Here is a 25,916-nt window from a genome sequence, read left to right as displayed (position 1 = left end):
TGTGTCTTAGCCTGTTTGTATGTTTTATGTGGGGTTTTTTAAGTTTCTATTTGCACTTTAATTTTAATGTACAGCAAAAAGTTCTTAGTAAAAAATAGTTTGAGTTACAGGGGATTATTGAGGCCTCCGCTGGCCACTCTGTAGCTTCGCTCTTGAAGGGATTTCCAATTACAATGCGCCGAGAGCTCATTCTGTGCCATGAAAAATGATCAAGTTGTGTGAACCGGTCTAAAAATAAAACAACAACAAATGTAGCGTATAATGACAGTCAATGCATTTTTTAAATTAATTTGGCAGAATAACCTACTATGCGTTTAGACCTGTTGCCATTCTCAAAATAGAAAATTTTATTTCATTAGTAATAGGATTTTTATTTAATAATGCGAGATATAAGTGCCTTAATTCGTTCAATACTTGCAATCTTTCAGATGTCCACTGCGTGGCGCTAAACGAGCAGAAACAATAACATTGCGGCAGACCCCTGGACCCCTCCCTCCTTTTTTTTTTTGTTTAACTCAAATGACGTCTATACCTCAAAATTCTGGATTGGGTGGGTAAACTTTATAAAACGGGTTCTTGTATTTTGGTAATAAATCACAATTGGAGATCTTTATAGAAGTGTAATTTTTCATTAAAAAGGGCTGATACATTACTTGCAAATTAGTCATACAAGTATAATAAAAAGTTAAGCACAACAAAACTAAAATAAATGAGGAAAAATCCGATAAAAACTCCCCTCATATGATCACAGTGACTGATCGCCAGTCTGGCTGACATCAAAGCAAGTGGGGTTTTTTTTGTATCCGGAATATGCCTTTTAATGATATAAAAAAAAAAACATGTTGGATCACAACATTTGGCTTTTGGTAAAAGTACTGTCCCACCCAGTTATGTTTTTTTTTTCCTTTTTTTTGTGCTAAATTGTGATCAACCCTATTTGCAGACTAAGTGAAATAAGGCACAGAATTAATTTGGAGTTTGTCCAAATTGAATGAATGTTATCTTTAAAAAATGCAAAACAAAAGTTACTAACTAGTGCCTGGATCCAAATAAGGTGTAAAATTATACAGATGTGTGTTGTCAATTGCACTTTTGTAGTACGGTTTTTCTTCCAAACTAAAAGCCACACACAAGTGTCCTACTTTGAAAAACACTTCACTTTTATTCATGAGTAATACATGAGTTACAATACAGTATATACAAAATTTTAATATTAAAATAACAAAATAGAACGACGTATAAATATTCCCTTTTAAATGGCATCATGTTTTTTTTTAAAAAATCAGCTCATTTACTGTTTGATGCCATTATTTACTAATGTTTGTCAATTGGGGATGTGAGGTTATTTTGGAAGAAAAAAGCTGCATGAGACCAACATGTATATGCTTTTTTTTTTTTTTAACCATTGGTCCAACACTGCTACATTTGTAATCAAGGAAGAACTAGGCACTAAAACTAATAGGCAACACAATAAATGCAGTCTTGACAGGGGGGAAATATCCTTTGCATTACCAAGGGAATAACGCAGAAAGGTTTCTCAGTCCAGCAGTAATAACATGAGTCCCAGTGTTGAATACTGGCAGCATCCGGCTCTGTTGGATTACTGGAGTTTCATGCAACTGTGTGGAACGCACTCAGCTTGTTCCTCCAGCTCGGGGCAGGGGTCGCCGGCATTGGCCGGCCGTAGAAGGATGTAGCGCGTGCGGTGGCGAACACCGCCTTTGGAGCAGGGGCCCAGACACAAGCCCCAGGATGACCACAGAGACACCTCACAGTCAAGCGGGGTCACTATTTGACAGATACATTTAGATGAAAATACATTTCAGCGACTTGCACAGGATTTTTTTTTAAATCGCCAAATACATTGTACATATCGTTGTATACGACGCGTGGACGAAATGTCTGGTTTGCAAATCAACGAAGCTCAGTGAAGCTGGCTCATAATGAGGACTATTCACTGTGAGAAAAGCTAACTGTCTTCCTCTGCTCTGGTTTACAAAATCTGGGACATAGTACCACAAGAGAGTCGTTTGTTTGCAACTGTGGCAGGATGCTTTACCAACAGGCACAGATATTCTTTTGAATAATGTGATTTGTGCAGTAGGGTAAATTGCTCACAGTAGCCAAATATTCATTACAGCGGTGGTTCTCAAAATTTTTCAATGAAGTGCCAGTTGAGAAATATTTTTGGGAGTGAAGCACAACCTAAAAAGAGCAAATGTTGGGATGGAAAAAAAGACTGAAAGAATATGTACAAAAAAATGGCCCTGACATTGTCACAACAACAAACACATTACGCCTATCAGTTTAGACCAGACTCAAATGTTGCATTCGTGAAATATGAAAGTCCGATTTTTCTCACTCAAATTGTTATACTGTAGTACCGACCTCAAAGCGTTCTAGGGGAGTCTAATCAACAAAGATTAGAGCAAAAAAACAGAAAGCAATAATGATAACTGTATCGTCGAGGTCCTAATTTTCTCCGACTTTACAACTAGAACCTCCCAGTTCCAAGGAGGCCTGCGAGGACACTTTTCTTTGTCGGACTTCCCACCTTCCTCGAATGCACCAAATCACGATTTAAAAAAATGGGGGGACATTTGACAAAGGAGAAGGCTCAAAATAGCTTTTTTGTTGTTGTTGTTTTGAAACGGACCCACTGCTATCTTCGCTTACTCAATAGGTAATAGAAGAAGAAATATTCGCGACCAATGAAACACATCACCTGCATCTATGATAAATATAGTTGTCAAAGCACGAGCGTTCTATCAAGGCTGCAGTTACATGTACAAGCCTGAGGATGTCGCAACTTGACAAGAAACTTGTATCCCTTTCAAACGGATAATCCTCTTATTTAAACATTTTTGGCAATAAAAAGTGACTATTTTGACCATTCAGAAGATAGATTGTGTTAAATCTGTTTTATTTCATTGGCTCGTCTGCTGGAAAATTGTGTCACTCATGATGACAATGCACATACGCATAATACCTATATGATTAAATAAAGGCATACGAGCCACTGCAACAAAATTGAGCAATACATTGCTTTATGTTTTTTGCTCTTAATTCGAAAATTACATTATATTTGCTGATACCTGCATAGTCTCTGTTAAAATCTCATGTAACCCATAAGTACCTTCTTGTACCCCCCTGGGCTACTGGTACCACCTTTTAGAAAGAATCTGTTTCAGAATCTCTTTACTGCGCAGATATACAAGCATGTTTTATAATATATACGCACGATTATTCTGGACAACTATTTCGACCAGTTGACAAATTGTCCCTCAAAGGGACTCAGTAAATGACAATAGTGGTTTGTGCCACAGGGCTGCCACTTATAGGTCAGTGTTGGTACTACACCAGACATCTGGTTTGGTGAAGAATGCTTCCAATTTTTGTTGGCAATACATGAGCTTCTGCTTTTAGTCATCTTTTGAGTACGCCAATTTTTAAGCACACATTTTAAAAAAAATCCTCGTTGTGTGGGGTCTAACATTTTAAGGACTTGCCAGGATGATGCCATTCAACTCTCCTACACTGAAACTGCACAATAAAATCATTTTTATTTATTACATTTTTGAAAGGCCAATCACAGGAAACTAGACTACTCAAGTATTTCTTGTTAACTAGTGCTTCATCAGGCTCGATATCAGTTTTGTTTTTTTTCACAATGAATTCTCTCGGGGGCTCACCTGAGAATCTCTGAGGACTAATGGAGTTTGGGAGGATATGATTGGACATGGGGACTTGGCGATGAACAGATCTGCTCTGCCGCGTGATCCTTATGCTGGCAATGGGTGGAAGTTCATTTAGGCGCGGATAGAAGAAGGAGTTGGCGGGGTGGTTTGGCATCTGAGAGGTGATCTGAAAGACACATCGAAACAAAAACATAGTCAGGCATAATTCATAGGGAGTGTCAACACATGTCCAATAATCCAACATTTAAACGCCTTTTGTTATGTAAGAAGGGTCATTTTATTTTATTTACTTTTTTACTCAAATGGCATCAGGTCAAGCGAGTCCTGCCAAGCTTTTACTTTTAGGGGGAAATGTGGTGAAGTCCTACCTCTTGATCTATTTCCCATGCTAGACGATGAGAGACACTGACCTCATCTTGTCACACACTGGAAATAATTGATACACTGTACTACTTCTGCCTGAACTTTATGGATTCTGTATGCCAGTGCTTCTCAACCTTTTTTCCAATGATGTAATACACCCTGTGAAACATTTTTTCAGCCAAGTACCCCCCTAAAAAGTGAAGATGATTTTTTTTTTTAATAAAAAAAAAAAATATATATATATATATATATATATATATATATATATATATATATATATATATATATATATATATATATATATATATATATATATATATATATATATATATATATATATATCCTAAAATATGTCTCATTGTCATACATATTTGTATCAAACTTTGGAACTACATTTGTAATGGTATTTTTGGGAGTGTTTTTGTTCACCAAATCAAAAATAGGTTTAAAAAACTTTTTTTTTTTTTTTTAAATTATTATTTCATACTTGTCTCCAGGTAGGGGGGTAGTTGGAAATGTTTCTGTGGGGTGGCCAGGGTGACACAACATTTATGTGAGGGGTGGCCAGGGGTGGTCATGCACAGCATGATTTCATGAAATTTTATTTTAATAAAGAAATTGAACTTGAAATACACAGTTAATATCAATAACTGCCAGCTATCTAGGTGTCAAAGAACATTGCATGAGAATCACAGATATTACAATATTCCTCTCAGTGTGGGGGTGGAAAAAGAGTGACATAATGGCCACCCCTTGGCCACTATGCAGAAAAATTGTCACTATTCACAATGTCCATCCATGTTAAACTTAATAAAATACAGTGTTTTACAAAGTGAATTTAGGATTCCTTTATATTCCAATTAATTTGCTCTCAATTTAAAAAGAAAACTCTACTATTCCTGCATTTTAAAAAAAGCATTAGACTTGCTGATACAGCACCAGCAGAAACTCTGTAAAAGGCTCACATACTGTACCCTCTTAAAGTGCCTTACCATACCCTACGGCAGCGGTCCCCAAAGTGGGGTACAGGGACCCCTGGAGGTCTGTGGCCTGACTGTAGTGGGTCTGTGAAATAATTTGGGTGTTTTGGAAATGATTTAGTTTATCTTTTAACAATTACAGATTTGTGCTTAGTCCTTGTTTTTTGGTGTTGCCTCTGGCCACTGCTGATAATGCATTTATAGTGCGCCGTCTGTCTACCTAGATGGAAGCCACTCTAACATCTAGAAAGGACAGAACATTGGGTTATTAATCAAAAACATATATTATATATTTGATAATATATAATAAAATCATATATTTTGTATATATATATATATATATATATATATATATATATATATATATATATATATATATATATATATATATTTTTTTTTTTTTTTTATTCTATTTATCACTTATGTTTGGCTTAATTTTTTTTTTCTTCGCAAACATTCGCAATGGGGGTCCTTGGAAAATTTGCTGTCTAAAAGGAGTCCCTGACTCCAAAAATCTAGTTCAAATTTGAGATGGCTTATCACTCTCCTTTAAGTCTTTTTTGTCTTCCAAAAATACTTTGCCTCAAGTTAGGAAGTTTGAGAATAGTCACATGTCTGTGCTCTGTATGAATAAACATTCCAAGAAGCCGATTTACCTTCGAGATGTTTTCTGGTGGGCTGGTGGGAAAGTTGGGAGAGGAGAAAGTGAAGCCGCTGTCCGTCCCGGCGTCATACGGTTGCAGGTCAATGGTCACTTCCTGTTTCCAGTGACCGCCCTCGCAAAGATTTAGGCTGTCCACACCAACGAACCAATCGGGGCTGGGGATCACTTTCACCATCAGAGACAACTGAAAACAATATGAGCATGGTTATGCTTTGAAAGTTGGTCTGTATTATTTCTAATACTGTGATTTTTTATTCACTGCCTTTCTCACACTGCCTAGGAGAACTGGTACACTTGGATTTTGCACTTGATCATTGCGCAAGAAAACACGGCTGACAGATGTGTTTAGGATTTAGTGGCCTTGGCAAAGGTTTCCTCAAGGGAGCTATTTTGATAGCACGTGCGTATTGGATTTTATTCATGCTGTTGAGGGATATCAGTATAAGAAAATCCATCTCAACCAAAGTTTTAACCCAATAATAAAAAGAAACACACACATACATATGGTATGCCCCACTTTGCTTCCTGTGCTGGGCTGGCTGGTGTGTGATGAATGTTTCCCGAGAGCTTATGTCCTCATCCAGGAAGTGGCCTGAGGGTCAGCACATGCTGGGCTGGCTGACAGCCACAAACCTGCAGAACCTTTCTAAATCCTCAAAATACGAGGAAAGCCTGACTCGAAGGCTTTTGGATGTTTTGAAAGGGAGGGTAATTATATGATGCCGGGGCAGATATCAAATGAGCGCCACAAGCGGAACGTCAAAGTGGCTTTGTTGCTTTTTAACTCATGCATTACCAATGACGGCTATAAACGTGAAAGATTGATTTTTACTGGACTGGCTTTGAATGAGTTAAACATCCATCTGCTTACATTCATGCATTGGCCAATCATTTCCAAGGAAACATGCTGTCATCTCAAAATGGTATCCCATGTCTTAGGCCCAATGGTTCAATGTCAAAGGTCCCACGAGATGTCTCTTTTCCTCCAGCAAGAAAACCTTTCCACCAGTTATAGCAAACAAGCCATCCCATTTCAGGAGTTCATGTTACAGCTGTTTACCCCGTGGTTTATCATCCCGCTTTAAAAAAAAACAATAGCAAGAAGCTCATCAATATTACGGAGACATGTTGTACCGTCCTCGTTTGAGATATTTGCGGCTTCGTGCCTGGATGAAGAAGGATGGCCTTGAATAAAGTACGCACAAAAGCTGAATAACAGACTAAGCTGTCAACAGATACTCATCATTCTGTCATGTTCTACAAACCACACAACTGCCTGACCTGGAATTGCCTTCCTGCCGCATCGTCTTCTGGTCTAGAAGCATTCGAAAGGAGCCTCGGGCGATGCGGACAAATGACAAGCAGACAACAAAGGAAACCCTCCCGTGGGACTGTTTATGATTTTCAGGGCTCCCAAGTTCAGGCGGTGGGATAAGCAATAAAGATATGTAGGTCACCGCACATACCTGGGACTAAAAACTCACCACTGTCCCATTTACTCATGAGCCACATGGGCTTTATTGTACACATAAAATACCATTTTATTTGAACATTAACCTCTGTGGATTCAACATATTTTTTTATTGTTAAATTAACAATGTAATCTCTTTAACTGGTGCACTCAAATGTATTCCCAGGCACAAAACAGTCCTGGTTGACCTTTAGAATGAAAGTTGGAGGAAATCAAAATTGCCAACGTTATCCCACGGTGAACTTTTTACTGGTATTAAAGGGGAAGTCAAACGAAAATGTTCTTTTGCTATTTCCAATACAGCCCATTAGTCTAAATGCCGTTTTCTGATTCATAATGCATTTTTGGCATATCAATTAAGCAGCAGAAGCCACTTGTTTAGGGTTTGGGTAGCAACCAATCACAGCTCAGCTTTCAAAAGTCATCTACCAAAACTGAGAAAACAGGTGAACCATGATTGGTGTTCGTTACCTGAGCCCTGAGAAGCACTGATGTCATTTTTTAATCGAAAACAAGTGACATAATGGCTGCCCAATGAAATAGATAGAATGGATTTTACTGCTTCATTTATAATCCATCCATACATTCAATCCAATACATATTCAATATGTCCTTAGAGTCCAGGTTTTCAATCCCAGGTGCTAATTTAGATTGAAAATCTTGACTATATATATATATATATATATATATATATATATATATATATATATATATATATATATATATATATATATATATATATATATATATATATATATATATATATATATATATGGGTTAGGGTTAGGGTTAAGCCAGGTAATTTCCACATAAATGAAAGAATAAATAAAGTATCTGGGGTTAAATGTGTCAGACTCTTACATAAAGACCCGTCTTTGGGATTTAATTATTTAAATTAAATTAAATCTTCTGATACTTAAAATCGCACATACACTCTCTACACTCTCGAGTGCCCTCACAAATCCCCAGGGCTACACGTACCCCCATTTGAGAAGAGTTGCCTTAAAACATTACAACATCACCGACACTATTTGTGAGCTCATTCAAGGTGCTTCCTTTTATGGGTTAGCATTAAACTAGCAGACTTAATGGTAGCCCTTGTGCAGTATTTTGACCATTTTTGGGTCATTTTCTTCCACATCATTCTCACAGTATTTTAGCCAAGGGACGGTAGTATGATAACTAAGCGGCTGTGCCATGTTGTCACCATGTGGATGAAATTTCAGCTCCTTAGTCCCTTCTTTCAATGCTTTCCCTTTGATGTGAAATGCGTTTGATGTAAAGATCAAATGATTGGACAAAATACAACACTAGAAAATAATATGCTTTTAGTTTGACAGTAAAATTCTACTGGGACTTCCTTTGAAGGTTATTTATCTGCTAAACTGCAGAAAATCCGCACAATTTCCTTCTTTTTGGATTTTGAATGAAATGGGCTACACCAATAGGCTGAGGTACCTCAAGTGCATATAGCTGCTCATTCCAGGTACTTGTGCTGTTTAGGAATGCTGTAACACTATCTGACTTTGGCACACTGGTGGAACATTACACAAGTGTCGAGACTTGTGTACACAACAGCATCACGGTGGGGTCATTTCTATTTCCTGAGGCATTATACAATCTTTGTCTACTTATGCCTGTGCCTTCATATTGCTCATCCAAAAATCAGATTGGTGTCAGTCTTCAGAGCTATATATAGTCCACAGACAGTAAAACCAGCCTCAAACCTTTTAGCAGTGCTGCATGGATGAGGATTTCCAAAAAAACATGCTGTATTTATCTTGTAATGTAAGTCGCAGGAAAGCTGATGAGTGCAGCACAATTATTGCTTTCAAGTCATCTGACAATCTGACCGAATTTAGTGGGACAGGCGTCAGACATACAGAGCCCAGACTGTGCAGGATGCATGTGGGCGTCTGTGGCTCGGGGGCCTTGGTGCTGGTTAAACACGAGTCTGATTGGGTGGCGGAAATCAATGATTAAGTATCGCAAAAGCCTGGGAATACACTTTACTGTGCTACTGAATAATCTATCTATCTATCTATCTATCTATCTATCTATCTATCTATCTATCTATCTATCTATCTATCTATCTATCTATCTATCTATCTATCTATCTATCTATCTATCTATCTATCTATCTATCTATCTATCTACTTCAAGGATGGCATCATCTACTTAGGCTAAAATATGTCAGAGAAACTCGGCCATTGTTGACGTTAAGAATGATTCATTAGAGCGAGTTGACCTGCTGTGGCTGTAATCTTCTGTAAGATGTTTTAAGACTGTATTACCATTCGAGGGTGCTAACATAAATTTAACTGCATATATGCATAAGAGAAGCCTATCTAACAGACACGTGCTAAGCGGTTGCCATGACATGTCAATTATCTGAAGTGGTATCTATAGGGTCAAAGCAGATTTTATGGGTCGCACTTTTGCCCTCCATGTACCAATTAATTTGCCCTTCATGTGAAAAGAGAGATGTACTTTTCCTGCCAAGACCAGTGAGGTCAGATAGAACACATTGAAAAGAAAGTATTTGCATTTAACTCCTCTTTAATACTTCAGCCACATCATGAAGAAATATTGATGTAATTGTTTAATAGATTTAAACAAAAAATGTAATAAAACCAGATTTTTGTTTTGAGATTTTATATTAATCTATTATTATTATTATCTGCGGTCCAGATAATAGCTTTTCACATCTTGGTATTTTCTCAGTCAACTGGATTTTGTTTTATGACCTTAAATACCTTTCGAGTTAATAGCTAGAATGGCTCTTAAAGGGTTTCCAAATTTTTGACTGGTACTCCAATTCAGGTTTGAAATGTTTTTTAACACGGCGGACAATAGATGCCCAGTTTTAGCAAAAGGCTCCAGCCTGGTTACATTGTGTGTGGAACTATGATGTCACCCCATTTAAACAGCTGACACAGCTTCTACTCCCCCCTCAAATTTTACAGCTCCAAACCATACCATTCCAAGCTGAACTGGACCATGTGCAGGAAATGTGGCTTTTTTTACGCTGTCTGAGCATTCGTGTGCACTTTTGTGAATGAGTTTTGCCTCAAGTACCAGCGAGTTCCTGGGCAGCATGAGCAGCTCGGTGGAGCTGTGCCCGATTCCGTTCGGGATGCCGGCAGTCCGGTACATGGTGCCGACCGAGCGTCTCCTCCTCGCCTCCTTGGCCGACTTCATCAGCTCCATCGTCACGCCGACTTCAGCAAAGGTCTGCACGCCTTCGCTGGCCCGAGCGCCCTCCTCCCAGAGTCGAAAATGGCGATTATGGCTCACGGCTGAAGTGAGAAAGACACACAAAGAAAGAAGAGAAAAGAGCAGTGAGATTCTTACTCTTTGGAATGCATCCCAATGTCAGCGAAGGACCACAGAGCCTCTGCCAGACGCTGAGATCATTTCCTCCGCGCTGGAGTCTGTAGGTATGTCAAAGACTGCCTCCAGCCTCCTCCATTTAAACAGATAATTCCCCCCCCAAAAAGTGTTTAAATGCATAGCTCCGAATAATTGCGTATTTGCTCCATTTAGCATTGATAAAAGCAAAGAGCCTTAGCTGTCAAGAGGTTCAAGTCTATGCTTCACAGCAGTGGTTTGCAGCCTTTTTTTTTCAATGACGTAGCAAGCCCCTGCGATTTAGTTTTTCTGTAGGAGCTTCTCACCAGAACAAAGTATTTTTGGAGTGCAATGCCATCCGTGTCTGATTTATTGTCTTTTGGAGCTACATTTGTAGTGGTATCTCCAGATATATTTTATTTAGCATCCATGGAATATAGATTATGTAACGTTATTACTTTTATTCTATGTAAGTGCACTCATTTTTATCACGGGCCGCATTGCGGTTATAGTTTCTATCGGAGGGCCGTTCTGACTGAAATGAAAGAGATTTTAAGTACATTATGGTCTTTGAACGTTTACTTGAAATCAGAGGTCAAATAGAAACAGTTCAAAAAAAGGGATCGCTAGCAAAAGATGCTTGTTGTTTCTCTTTTGTTTTGGGGGGGGGGCTGTTTTTTTTCTTTTAATTCGTTTTAATTTTCCATTTGATTTATTCATGTATTTATTTCTTTATGTATTTGTTTATTTATTTTACATATTTTATTTTAATGTTATCTTAATGTTTATGGTGTTTATTTATTTATTTATTTTTAATTTTTACATTTTGGCAGATTTGGTATTTTAGTCAGAGACTTGAAGACATAATTTGCATTTCGCGAACACATAAAATGATATGGCGAGCTGGATCTGGCCCCCGAGCCTTGAGTTTGAAATCAGTGCCATACAGCATTTATGCCAAAGATGACTGGGGACGGGTCAGAAAAAAACTGCTCTGATTTTTGTCAGAATCAAGACTGTTTTTAAAGTCAAAATTGTCATTTATAGTGAGAATTCTCACTTTATCCTCAGAATTCTAAATTTAACATCAGAATTCGCACTTTACACTGTCTTTATTCTAAGAGATCACTTATGAGAAAATTGAGAATAAAGACAAAATTCTGACAGTCAAAATTCTGAAAAAGTCTGAATTTTTTGATAATTCTGAGATAAAATGAGTATTCTGAGAATAAAATCACTTTAAAATGAGAGTACCGGGAATAGAATATAAAAAATAAATCCAAAATTCAAACTTGAACTCTTTCAATGCATGGACGAGATTTTTCGTAGTATAAAATACTTTTATTTTTAATGAATGGATAATGGCATTCTTTACAAGCGCTCCTCTTAATTATATGCCAATCGAGCACTATTAAAATGTAGTTATATACACATGCAAACTGTTATTTTGTCATCAAAAACACATTTTCACAGTTTTGTTCATGTTTTATCAAAGCGAAGGACTGTTGAGATGTTTTGTACGCTATTAAAAAAAATATTTGTTACAAAGTGTATATGTGCAAGGATTTTTCTTTTTTTGTCCAAAACAACTTGGTGTCACTCAAATGACCTAAAGAATGGAATAAAGTAGAACCATATTTCTTTTTTTTCCAAAATAAAGAATAGATTCAAATCTTTCATATGGTACCACCAATGTCAACAAAGTCATACAATAGAATAAACCGTAGGCCTTGAGAGATGCGTCAAAATGCTCCAAATCAGCTGATATTACTTTTAAAATACTGCTTGGCAGTGAAAGCGTTAGAGTAAGGATTCTGACGAAAGCAAAAAACATGTGAAGAAAGAATTCCGACTCTAAAGTCTCACTTTAAACACGTGACTTCAAAGTCAGCATTCTGACCTTTTAAGGAATAGTCACAATTCTGAGATTAAACAAAGACTTTTGAGTCAGAATTCTGGATTAACAAATTCTGAGATAACGGTGAAAATCTTGCCAATGTTTTTTTTTTCCCCCATCACATTACCCTCCTCTGTACTTTAGTTTCTGGCTTATCTGCTAGGAAATTCCATTACTGACGACAATACACATCTGAATACAATTTAGCAAAATAAAGAAATGCAATGTTTTGTAAAGTAATGAAGAGCTTCGTGTTCCATCTCGCATGCTTTTAATGTGAAAGAAAATGCACAGCTTTAAGAAGCGTTCAATTAGATTTGCTGATACCCCCAAAAACCTTATTAAAATCTTACATGCCCCCATTTGAAAACTGGCCATTATATTATTAGGTTTAAAATTCCCCAAAAGCCCTTTTTAAAACGTTAAATTTGACTGATCCTTCAAGCCAAATAATCCACTTTATTCACAATCCCAAATTTATCTCTGGTTAACAACGAAAGGACTCATATTTAGGTTAAAATGGAGCTCCTTATTGAAAACCGCAGAACCACTGGCCCGGACCCGTTGGTTTTAAGGGCAGAACGGGGTTAGCCAGAAACACGCTGACAAATGCTCTGATGGTTCTGCCTTGCCTCACTTTGCAAGGTTCACACACACAAGCGCACGCAGTCATACTTAAACACTCTTGACACATGTATTAATGCACACGGCGCAGCGAGCCACACACACACACACACACACACACACACACACACACACACACACGTGACCAGGACACTTTACACACTATCCTGTTTCTCCTCGTTCTGTCATTACTTATGCCCATAATTGCATTTCCATCCTAACTAAGTTCCCACAAGCATCAAGACCTTGAAATTCAATAAGCCATCATGTTTTTTTAAGCCCCACCAAGATATCAAGGCGTCCCGTTCTCTTGTCATATTTTGACACACTCCATTCTCCCACAGCGGCGTCCTTGTCCCGTCACCGAAGGAGCCCCAAACCATCCTCCAAACATCTTGACGGGTCCTCAATCCGCCGATGACACACTGTTGCCACTACGGCTGGATCGAAACTCTGCTTTCTGCCTCTTCCCGGAGTAAGTAGGCCATCATCTTCTGGCGAGGTAGGACCGGTGCGGCTGAAACCCAAGAAAGCCGCAGCCGCCACAGGCACTGACGCACAACCGTGGTCTGGCACAAACACTCACGGACACACGCATGCATAAACATCTGCCATCCATCCCGGTTTGAGATGAGCTTGAATTGTTTTCCGTTGGCCTCCCGGCTCTGAGGTAAGGATCCGACCCGACCACACCCCGGGAGTTATCGTCACCCGTCTTCTCTCAGCCCCGAACCTCCGCCGCGCTCTTTATCGCCAGTCCTGCGGTAAACCGGTGGAAATGCGGCGGCGTGGGAGGGTAATAGAAAAATATCATAGATATGGCCGGACAGTCGGGAGACAGTTAGGGAAACACGAAAAGCCATCTGGTAGCGTTTAGGCCGTCTGCTACTCACCACTTAGCTCATTAACATCTCGCCACTGCTCGTGTCTGTGAGCAGAAGTGCGTGCTGACAGCAAGGCCATAAACTGACACTTCATAGAGAGCGAAAATACCAGTCGGTGCGCAATCTGAAGGCTTTGGTTTGGAGATGGATGAAGGTGGAACGTCATCCGCCGCAATAGAGAAAACTCAATGAGGCAAAGTGGTGATTTTGTATTAGGTGCAAGGGGGGAAGTGACCCACAGTGGTAAAAAACAAAAAGACACAAAAAATATCCATTTTCTATGGCACTTGTCCTAACTCAGGTCACGGGTGAGGTGGGGCAGCAGATTTTGGGCCAATGCCATTTTGACAACACATTTTTCGCAACTTTGAACAATTTAGAGTCCTTGATTAACCTCAGAGCATGTTTTTGGAATTTTGGAAGGAGCAAATCCAAACTCCCCACAGGAAGGCCAAAGCCAAGATTTGGACCGCAAACCTCAGAACAATGAAGCAGACTTGCTAACCACTCCACCATCGTGGAGGATTTTATTTTAACCAGCACACAATCATTTGGAAATGATCATCTTATAAACTCAATCGCCAAACAGTAGTTTTTCAAAATATGAGCCATCTTTTCTTTTTTTCAATTGCAAGCAAAAAATGATATGAGTGACGCCCGGGACTCAATTCAACTCATGTCACATCAAGCACCAGTTTAGCAGATAACTTGAATAACTTGAAAAAGTCATGTTGAAGTTTACTGTCAAACTAAACAAAACAAAGAAAGACAAACTATATTTTGAGTCTGCTAGCTCAATGCTAATGTTTGATGAGAAACATCATATGCACGCTAACAAACAGCATCAGTTGTGATTATACAGTAAATTTTGAATTTCCCCAATTGTATGTGAAAATTTAAAAGGGTTTCTGCAGTTCTCAGCAGGAATTGTTTACTGCTTCTTAATGCCATGACATGAACAGCACATCTTTCTTTTCAAATTAAGGCCAACTTTATTGAATCTGAGGCAACTCATTGCTGATTTTTTTTTTTATATATTGACTTCTTTGCAAAACATTTCATGCCATTATTTTCTTCGGTTTAACGCAGGTACACTGTCGTCAGACAATCAATTCGTGAAAAACGATGAAATTGCCAAATGTGGATATTCTGAATTAATGTTATGTAATTTATTGAATGCTCATACAGTAGTTCTCAAATACGTGGTACGTGAGATTTTAGCATGTGTCAGCAAATCTAATTTATTGTGTTTTAGTGCCTTGACAGGAAAAATACATATCTCTTTTCAAATTAAGAACAGATTAATTGGAACATGGGCTAACTTTGCTAAATTGAATGAAAAAAATGCAAGGTCAAACAAAGATAAGATTTGATGCTCACCGATGAGTTTGGACCACTGCGCAGGGGGCCTGAACAACGGATACTGCTTGGGGAAGGCCTGTGGGCTCCAGTGACCCGTGAATACCACGATGTAAGAAGCAGGGCCTCTGGCTGCGCATTCGCTCCCGTTGAGCGGGCGCAAAGGACCAGCAAGAGCGACGCAGAGCTTCAAAAGAAGGACGAGAAGCTGCTGCAGCCAACCACTCTTCAGCTGGTGGGATGACATCATCTGAAAGGTAACACACGTGCAACATGTGTGATAAAGACCGCATTGTTTCTGACAGTAAAAGCAATTTCTGCAAAGACGACAACATTCGCAGTCTCCAGCCTGTTTTTATTTTTATGTCCTGTTTTGTAACTCCTGATTGTCTTGTTTGTGAGTCCAACTTCACTTGATGGGCATGAATTAACTCGATAATGGTGTCAAGGTGGTTTGATGTGGAATCCACATTCACTTTAATAGACAGTCTCCTGCTCACAGTCGCTGTTAAATAGAATTAAATTTAACGGTTAATTTTGTTGTTATTGACGGCCAGTTTTACAAAATTCAATTAGGCTCAAATTCTTTTTCCAACACAAGGCCTAGTAACTTGAAAGAGTTGTTGTTGTTTTTTTGGTTTTTTTTTGTTTTTTTAATTCTACCTAACATTTACGGGAACCCTAATGAGGAACGACATCAATTGATGACAACATTATTTTTTTTTTTGTTCATGGGAATGAGAGAAGAAAATGTTTGCACAGCAAAATAAATCCTGTGGAAAATATTCAGACAAAGATCATGTGATTTTAAATTAGTTTTAATGTAAACTTTAACATTAAAATTGAATCCCTCCCCGCCATCCTTCCTTCCTTCTTTAATTCCATCTAGCCATCCTTCCTTCCTTAATTCCAACAGCCTTCCTTCCTTCCATGCGTCCTTCCTTCTTTAGTTCCAACAGCATTCCTTCCTTCCTTAGTTCCAACCAGCCATCCTCCCTTCCTCCTTTAGTTCCTTCCTTCCTTCCTGCCTTCCTTCCTTCCTTCCTTCCTTCCTTCTTTCCTCCTGTAGTTCCTTCCTTCCTTCCTCCCTTCCTCCTGTAGTTCCTTCCTTCCTTCCTTCCTTCCTTCCTTCCTTCTTTCCTCCTGTAGTTCCTTCCTTCCTTCCTCCCTTCCTCCTGTAGTTCCTTCCTTCCTTCCTCCCTTCCTCCCTCCTTTAGTTCCTTCCTTCCTCCCTTCCTTCCACCTTTAGTTCCTTCCTTCCTCCCTTCCTTCCACCTTTAGTTCCTTCCTTCCTTTCTCCCTTACTTCCGCCTTTAGTTCCTTCCTTCCTTCCTCCTTTAGTTCCTTTCTTCCTTCCTTCCGTCCGTTCTTCCTTCTTTTCTTCATCCTTTAGTTCCTTCCTTTATTCCTTCCTTCCTTCCTTCCTCCCTCCTTTCAACAGGCTTCCTTCCTTCCTTCCTTAGTTCCAACCAGCCATCCTCCCTTCCTCCTTTAGTTCCTTCCTTCCTTCCTTCCTTCCTCCATTAGTTCCTTTTGTCCTTCCTTCCTTCCTTCCTTCCTTCCTTCCTTCCTTCCTTCCTTCCTTCCTTCCTTCCTTCCTTCCTTCCTTCCCTCCTTCCTTCCTTCCTTTCTTCCTTCCTTCCTTCCTTCCTTCCATGCATCCTTCCTTCTTTAGTTCCAACAGCATTCCTTCCTTCCTTAGTTCCAACCAGCCATCCTCCCTTCCTCCTTTAGTTCCTACCTTCCTTCCTGCCTTCCTTCCTTCCTTCCTTCCTTCCTCCTTTAGTTCCTTCCTTTCTTCCTTCCTTCCTCCCTCCCTTCCTTCCTTCCTTCCTTCCTTCCTTCCTTCCTTCCTTTCTTCCTTTTTTAGTTCCTTCCTTCCTCCTTTAGTTCCTTCCTTCCTCCTTTAGTTCCTTCCTTCCTTCCTTCTTTAGTTCCTTTCTTCCTTCCTCTAGTTCCTTCCTTCCTCCTTTAGTTCATTCCTTCCTTTCTTCCTTCCTTCCTTCCTTCCATCCTTCCTTCCTTCCTCCTCTAGTTCTCCTCTAGTTCCTTCCTCCTGTAAACCAATCAAATCATCAATTAAATTATTTTGATTTATTGGGCAGCTCCAACATGCATTGATTGAAATATGTACCTATAAACATGAACATGTGGAGATTAGACAGTGCTGGTGTAGTAGTCGATGTTAGCAGTAACCGCCATGCCAAACCAAAACGGCCACATTGTGTCATGAAGGGAATCCGCCGTAAAAAGCGTGCCAAACAAATCATGCGAGTGACTCACCGAGGCGACCCCTGATGGGACAGGCCGAAAGTCGCATCCAGAAATACATCGAAAAGGGATCACTTTAGAACTCCACCTCATAAAATTGTCACGCACATAACTAGATGATGTCATCGTGAGCATTTAGGTAACCGATACGAGACAATCAATCGAAGGCTTGACTAAGAAAATCTCGCTGTGAGCTAGCCCATAAAACACCTCATCCATCTTATCTAAGCTTTGCGAACCGATTGAACCACTTTGTCTTTTTTTAAATCCCTCTATTGCCTGTGTGTGTTTGCGTGTGTCTACGCGAGTGCCAAAGCCATCCCAAAATAAGACAACATCCCTAATGATAGACGCAAATCCAGGCTGCTGTGCTGCTCTACTGACCTCAGCGACTGACCATGCGCTGACCGCCAAGTCTGGCTCGTAAGGACTTCCTTTACTAAGCGCAGCAGTGAAATGTGTGATGTTTGAATATTTAGGTTAACTTATCCTCTCATCGTGTCCAAACACCAGAGTTTTCATATTTCTGCTGTGCCTTGCAGTGACTATGGAATATCATGAGTACTTCATTTAATTTTTAAAGAGGAAGTTAACCATCAAAAGTTTTATTTACAATAATATGTTGAATTGAGTTTTTGGAATGTGAATTAAGCAGCAAAATCCAGATGTTTTCATGTCTCTCTTGCCACTGGCTCTTGCCTGAAAAGGACATCAATTTTGCTCAGGGCGAAGGTAACAACCAATCACTTGTTTTGTCAAGTGATGTTTGTAAGCTGAGCTGTGATTGGTTGTTACACATGACAATAATTCTCTACAATCTACACTCTAAAAATAGTTGGATAAAAAATAACCCAACTAATAAAAGGACGACAATGACACTACTATGGCATAGATGTCCATACTAGTCAAAAGTTTGTAATCACCTTCAATCTCAATGTTTACTTTTGTTTCCTGCTTTTCAAATTAAGACTGAAGTGATCCAGACTATACAGTAACATGTAATGAATTCTATAATTAAGTCAAACATGTTATACAAACTAAAACATGTTTTTAGATTTTAGATTTTTCTAATGGGTGACATTTTAGCTTGGATGACAGCTTTGCAGATCTTGATGTTTTCTCAATCAACTTAATGATGTTGATGTTGTTTTATAACTTGAATTGATAACTTAATTTTTGACTGTTTTAGAGCTAATGAATTTGAAGTTGCTGTAAACAATTTAATTTTTCTTTCGATGCTCTGTTTCGATATTTGTTTCAGACTGATATAAGTTTGCATATTCATCTCTTAAGTCTGAAACCACTAATACTTCTGATAAACAAATCCCCCCTGCTCCAAAATCTAAAACTATAAAAAATAAATTTAAAGAAAGACCTACATATCCCAATAAAGCATTTTGAATAGGTTGTCATGAAATTAATTGCATTTTCTATCATTGATCGTAACATTGATCAAAGAGAGCAGCCGATACGACCATTGGCTGCCATCACATGTATCGATACCTATGAGGCCATGTGCCGATACTTGGTATTGATACTTGTCCATCTCTAGTTATCTATCAATTAAAATAGCTCGTCATTTCGCTGGAAATCTTACCGTGGACTGTTATACTCACTTTAAATATCATAAAGGCCTTGTGGCTCCCAGTTTGTTTTTTTGTTTCATCACGTCACCATTGGAGAAAATGAACATTTTTGGGGGAACATTAATAGTTTGGCCACCGCTACTCCAACCTTCAGGTAACGTTAGCAGATGTTTGGAGTTTTGAACTATGCATATGCGCACATGAGATGAAGAAACAGGAGAGTGACGGCCTTTGACGACCCGCTGCGCCATTTCTGAGCATTACTATACTATCAGTAAAGCTGGGAGCAGCTGCAGAATGCCCCCAGTTAAATTTGGTCAAGTCAACCGGCACACAACCAAGCACACGTGTGTGCACATTGTCCCTGATGTCTATTTCAAGAGGTCAGATTGTGTTACTCGGCCCTCGGAGCTGCAAAACTCCAAGTCTTGACACTTCTTTTTTTCCTTGAGCGCAGGCCTGCACGTCCACGAGTGTTTTATCAATTCCCGGGTTCCACGAAGCGTGTATGGCGCACGGTAGGGTTTTAAGAGCCTGCTGTAAAAATGCTTGCGGGATGAGGACGCAAAAGAACGGCTATGTGATCATCTCACCGGCAGCAGGAGGCGGCTCAACAGTGAGATGCTAAGTTACAAAACTAACTCCAGGAGGTCAGATTTGTGGAAATCGTGAACTTCAGATAGTTTTTAAGTCGCTGTCCGACTGCTTCAGCTCTTTGTCAGCTAATGGAATAAAATGGACAGATTAATAATGAAAGATAAATGCAAGAAGAATGTTGTTATATTACTGGGAAAGCCCTGTTGAACAGATATTTTGCATCCTTGTTTCTATTGTCAGCAGAGGCAAGAGTCGCAGCTAGGTGCTTTACATTTATGCGGTAAACTAAACTAGGGGGCTGCTTCTATAACTCTCCCTTCATCAAAGGTGCCTTTGTTTTGTTTTTTTTTTTAAGAAAACTTTACCATTCGTCAACCAACGACTTAAATGCTCTTCCGGTTTCATGTCTCTAATAGGAACCTATCAGGTGGTGCCAAACACAATGACAGTCAGTGTCCACTTCAGGGTGTGATTGACATTTGTTTTCCAGGTCCCAACAATTCAAGCACAAGAATCCCAATGCTTAAAAAATAAATTAAAATGTATAGCTTAACATCATTTTAACTCCTAACTCAAGCTTTTAGATGTTTTTGATGCATGATATCAAAGGAAAAACATACAAAAAAAAACAAAACACTTGGTGGCTAAAATATTGCATAGATTGTAAAAACATGTCAACTTTCAATATGCTGTCCTGCCATCCCTTCTAAATGCTTGAAAATGGGAGGTCAAATGCTACAGATGTCAAATGTAGCCCATATCGGACTCATTTACCGCTATTAAAATTGGAAATTTTGGACATACTGAAAACCCAATGTTTTATCATGTATTTCCCCCGATTTTTGCATTAACCTTCTCAACAACTCATGAACAGGGTGCAATAGAATCTTTTGTTTTGAGACCCCAAGACCACCGGCAAACAACTAGCAACTTATGACATTTGCATGCCTTTGAATGACTTCATTGAGTGGCTTAGCCTAACTTGCAAAATGAAAAGTTTTTGTTATGCATTATAGGACTTGTGGTTGACAAAAGGCTTGGATCCAAGAACTAAATGCTGCAGGAACGCTTTTAATTTGCTGCAGGGAAGCGTTTTATTACATCCATCGCAGAACATTATATCTGCATATTTCTGTCTGCGAAATGTGCAGCATTGAATAACTCTTAGTGTTTTTTGTTTTTTTTTGAGAAAATGAAAATGATTCACAAGTATACTTCTGTATGGATAGGACTGATGTCAGTGAACATTTTGAGGGGTTGAAAGTAAAAATATATTTATATTTGACAATGTTATGACCCTTTCAAAATCATCCCAAATTGGGTGATAGTAAGACCAGGTAAGTGAAAAAGCCCCAGACACCCAGGGGTAAAAAATTCTTAAATGAATTAATCACCACTAATCTGCTAATCTGACACAACTACTTCAAAGGGCACCAATTAGGAAGACTGGATGTGGTGCAGCACATATGTGTTAAAATAGTAGTTGCTTGAAAGTTTACAACGACAGTAACATTTTTGCTGAATTTCATTAGCTCACCCACGGTGTCATCCGTCGTACATGAGCATTAAGCTAGTAAACTTTGGGTTTCACTTTGTCGAATTCTATTGTGTTTTGTCACTTTTACGATAAACTTCATCTTGACGCAAGCACTCATTTGAGGAACTATGCGCGTGAGTGCATCTTCTTTTTATTTCCTCTATCTGATTCCAGGATGTCATGCCACTCTGTTAGCACACACAGTTACAAGAAGAGCTTGCCTTCGGTTAGTTCCCAGTAAAATTGAAGCCAGCTCATTGCAGGGTTTTAGGGTGTGTTCACAATGATTTACTCATTCTTGAATCTTGTAAATGGGGTTATCTAATTGTAGTATTTAAGTAAACTGTGCCCAAGCCCTAGGCCAAATTCACCCATTTACTGTATTTTTTTATTTAACCAATCTAGTTAAACCAAACATATGAGACATCATTGGAAAGGCCTAAATGTCCTCTAATGGGCACACTGGAACTTTGTAGGGTAGCTCAATGAGTCAAAAGATATAGACCAAAAACAAATGTCCACTGCAGTGGACACAAAACAACTGAATAGGAGAAGGAGGACCAATTTTTTTTTTACTCCTTTTTAAGATGTATTGTAGAGTATATTGAGGGAACTAAAAAGGAGGTACAATTCCTTCTAATGGTGCTCCAAATTATAAGCATCTCAACTTGTGCTTAGTTCACGTTCTGTACTCTTGGTTTTGTTTTGTTTGGTAGAATATTCAAATGGCTCAGCTGTGAGAATTGGGCTGAACTCCATTTCCCCACACACGTTTTTGTCATGTTTACATCAGAGGAATTAGAAGGTGTTTTTCCCTCAAAACCTGAGAAAGTGCTGCAAGCTTTTGAGTCATAACATCATTAATCCAGCCATTTGATCAAAAATGACTAACAGAAGATAACGGAATGGACGTCACTGCAAAAAGATTGCAATGCTTATTTTGAGTTTAAGACAGAGAGGAGTACAACAAACAAGTTCTGACCTGGATTTTCAGCAATGTGAGTTAATCAAAGTTCACCAACTGGAGTCCGAGCCACTGTCTGGTTTCTTCTGCGTTGAGGATAGAAAAGGAGGTCAGTAATGTCAGGCTGTTTTTACTCATCAATCACAAACACATCTTTGTAAGAACTACACATCCTGTGTGCAATTTGTCCTTCTCAAGAGCAAAAGGCTAGTTTGGCAATTCGAGCATGTCACGTGACCTCTGTGGCAAAAACATCCACCGAGTGACCCCATTCTAAAGGATGAGACTCAGAGCGTCTTTTGATCTTCCCTCTGAACTTGCCTTACATTTCATGAATTTCCACACTGTCAACACACAACTGATGACTGCGGCGCCACTAAAAATACATGCGCCACACACTCTTGAATGTATTTTGGGGTACGTTTATTTACACACACCCTAAAAGCCGATCAATGCATAAGCACAGATGCATGAAGCCATTTTTTTTGCGCTCTTTCCCCTAGACAGAAGACATAATAAAAGCAAGATATGTGGCATGGGGCCAAACGTGCCGCCACATGGGCACCCCTCACTGTGTAATTATGGCAGAGTCACGCAGAGATAATACACACATCGACCTCAGCTCTTATAAACAGGCACGGTGTTATGCACGCACAAGCGCACATTTGCACACGTTTGCACAGGCGCAAGTTCAGCTTCAGATGTTGCTTTTTAACAAGAAGATGTCAGGAAGGTCATTGGCCACGCTCCTCCTCAGATGTGCTCAAAGTTGGCCAGCGCTGACGTACCAGGGAGATAAATGCGCTCGAGTCTGGATGAGACTTGTGTGAGACTGTGTCTCATGCAGGCAGAGAAAGGGAAACAATGACAGAGTGGGCAAGAGTTCAGAGAAGAAAGTCAATAGACTGCCGATCTTCAAAGATGCCATTGTAAGCAGATTTTCAGGGGGAAAAAGTACTCAAAATTTAAGGTGATGCTACTAAATTTCAAATGACAGTTTTGGTCACTATTCAGGTTTTGAGTCAGAAATTTGCATGGAACCATATTTGGTAACATTCAAAACGGAACACGCTCATCTTGCTGTTCAGCATTGTTACAGTGCGATTTCTCTCTGCCAATCAGCAGCATCAAAAACGAATGTCAATTCACAGTAAATATTTCCAATTAGTCCCTGTTTTTAAAAAATTAAACATAACTACTTCGAAAGAATATTTAATGACTAATATAGCGAGGGACTGTTTAGCACATCCGCCTCATATTTGGAGATTGCAGGTTCGATTCCATTTCCGGCCTTCCTGTGTGGAGTTTGCATGTTCTCCCCGCGCCCGTCTGGATTTCCTCCGACAACCCCAAAAACACGCGTGGTAAGTATTGTATATTGGACACGCCAAATTGGCCTTAGGTGTGTTTGTGAATGTGAATGGGTCTTTCTGTGTGCTCTGCGATTGGCTGTCAACCAGTTCAGGGTGTACCCCGCCTACTGCCCAAAGACTGCTGGGATAGTCAGCAGCATGCCTGCGACCCTTGTAAGGACATGCAGTTATGAAAACAGATGGATGGATAGCTATATTAGCGCTTAATTGATGATTCTATCGTTTAATTTGTTGATTAATTGAACATTCGGGCAAAATGGTATTTGGCATAGAAGTGTATTTAAACATTTTCTCAGTTACAATTTACCACTTAATGGCTTTTATTTACTGATTCAGACATTATTTTCAAAGATAATCAGTCTGTTATCATAAAGAACTACAAAACTCAAGAACTATTGTTGAGAGACTGAAATCAGAGGATTTGAACAGTTTAAAGTTAAACAATGGCTCTTGTTACACAATTCTTCAAATAGTATGTCATTTTATTGAATAATCAGTTATTTCAATTTGACATCTCTAATATATGCAGTACATACACATGTATACTGTACATACCTATACATATATATGTACGTACGTATAAAGTATATGTGATGTGTTTTTACAATATCAATATACAGTACGTGTTTCCTTGGCAGAGAGAGAGAGAGAACATCTTTAACATGCACAACATTGTAAAATAACATAAAATAAACATGTGGTTGCAAATGTGCAAGCCGTTTCATAACTGGGCTAGCGGCAGTCTTCTGAATTAACCAATCACTATCAAAATCATGTTGAATGGGAGTGAGCATACTGTCACTAATTAGCGGATTCAAATAATGGCAAATAAAGCTTTGCTTTACCTAAGATTTTTGTACAGCGCTAACCATGATGAACTGGCTCTTCGTCATAAAAATAAAGGCAAAAATAAACGGATGCATACATATACTGTATAAGCATGTGTGCATTCTATGATGCATACAATAAAAAAAAGTAAAATAATTTTGAAAAAGTATTTGATTTGTCATCATCAAATTCTAAATGCACAATAGCAGATGAAATCAGCATTCTATATTATGTGATATCTCAGTTGGATTGAAAACATAAGCAGCTTTTTCAGGCAAATTCCCCTCGTTGAATATTTCACATGCATTTGAGTGGGATTCCAACCGCAGCACGAGAACTTTTTCCAATTTGCATCCCTACAGGGAATGAAAGTCTCCGCATGGCTTGAATGGATGGAAGCTATAGTGTCGTGCGTCCTACCTGAGTTGGCTCAAATCTGGCGGCCGGTTCGATACCTCTGCGGGCGAGCGAGCTCCACGTGTCGCCTTAGCTGTCACTGGTGCAATCTTATCAACCTTTACCGGCTTTATCCTCTTCTCTCCTCCCTTCTCTTTCTCTGTCATCGCTGTCTCCCGTTGTCGCCCACCTCCCTCCCTGGCTTTCTCCTCCCCCTCCTCTCCTTGTATGGGAAGGATGTTAAAAGAGCATTTACTCCTCTCCTCCACTGTCCATCTCAGTCCTCTTTTCTCCCTCTGCTGACAAGTTAATCAAGGCCACGTTGGACTCTGCATTGTGTATTCATGTGCAGGTGTCGGAGATGCATGAATATATAGCAGGGGAAATTTGAAATTTAGCGATTGGGGAAGAAAAGCCTGAAAGATGCGGCAGATCCAGTTGTGATGTCAGCCGAAAGGCTGGTTTTCGTCAGGTCCTCGGGTCAGACGTGTAGTCACCAGTTCCTACAGCTGCTACGCACATGGACAACTCGGGAGGGTTTTTGGTTCCCTCACTCATCATCATGTCAAAGCTCACACTAAATGAGGCTGCGTGTGGAAAGGTTTCTAGGAAGTAAGTATATATGAAAAGGGGAAAAAAAGCCTACATTGTTGATTAATGTCAATGAGCTCAACGTTTTACACTAATGAGAAACAGTACAAATACACAAGAGTGTACACGCATGAGTGGACACACAAAATGACTCACTATCTAAACTCTGCAATGACCCTGGGTCCAAAATAGAGGGCATTTAGATCGTAATGATTACCTGGAACACTTTGGTCATTTAAATGTGCACACACATGCACTAGACTGTGTGAAAGAGGCAAATGTCCAAAGCAAGTAGTTCTCACATTTCTTCCTGTCAATGGCGCGCGCACACGTCATTGTCACACGGGCCAAGTCAGTCAAGCGTTGCAAAGGAAACCAAAGTTAATCAATTAGTTCAATGCTTCGGTGCCACCGACTTTTGAGAGCTCTGGACGTAAAACGTGAAAATAGAGTGGAACCTCTGAGGTCAATAAAATCATTTC

At 39.3% G+C, this 25,916-nt stretch overlaps 1 protein-coding gene across 2 annotated transcripts; it reads right to left on the bottom strand.

The window, feature by feature from the left end:
- Positions 1 to 1,138: 1,138 nt before the first annotated feature.
- spon2a (spondin 2a, extracellular matrix protein) lies at positions 1,139 to 25,016 on the bottom strand. 2 transcript variants are annotated; one of them, XM_088430580.1, is made up of 7 exons: positions 24,868 to 25,016; positions 22,265 to 22,332; positions 15,313 to 15,541; positions 10,255 to 10,475; positions 5,698 to 5,889; positions 3,693 to 3,864; positions 1,139 to 1,788 (listed from the first exon to the last, which is right to left on the bottom strand). In XM_088430580.1, the coding sequence occupies exons 3-7, from the start codon at positions 15,539 to 15,541 to the stop codon at positions 1,601 to 1,603; spliced, it is 1,002 nt and encodes a 333-aa protein (XP_088286706.1). In that variant the 5' UTR covers positions 22,265 to 22,332; positions 24,868 to 25,016; the 3' UTR covers positions 1,139 to 1,600. The 2 variants fall into 2 exon arrangements, with proteins under 2 accessions (XP_088286706.1, XP_088286705.1); XM_088430579.1 differs by lacking the exons at positions 22,265 to 22,332; positions 24,868 to 25,016 and adding an exon at positions 17,575 to 17,739.
- Between the last annotated feature and the right edge of the window lie 900 nt (positions 25,017 to 25,916).

The sequence above is a fragment of the Hippichthys cyanospilos genome, chromosome 13 (assembly GCF_059441005.1).
Source record: "Hippichthys cyanospilos isolate Australia breed blue-spotted pipefish chromosome 13, RoL_Hcya_1.0, whole genome shotgun sequence".
NCBI lineage: Eukaryota > Metazoa > Chordata > Actinopteri > Syngnathiformes > Syngnathidae > Hippichthys > Hippichthys cyanospilos.
The sequence above is the reverse complement of the archived record's forward strand: the minus strand, read 5'-3'. Positions and strand labels throughout refer to the sequence as shown.

Excerpts from the sequence above, each read along its gene's own strand:
- spon2a (XM_088430579.1), bottom strand. The coding sequence starts at position 17,697 with ATGCTCACGATGACATCATCTAGTTATGTGCGTGACAATTTTATGAGG. Across the intron at positions 15,542-17,574 it reads TCCCATCAGGGGTCGCCTCG|ATGATGTCATCCCACCAGCT; the intron begins GTGAGTCACTCG and ends GTTACCTTTCAG. Across the intron at positions 10,476-15,312 it reads GCAGTGGTCCAAACTCATCG|CCGTGAGCCATAATCGCCAT; the intron begins GTGAGCATCAAA and ends TTCTCACTTCAG.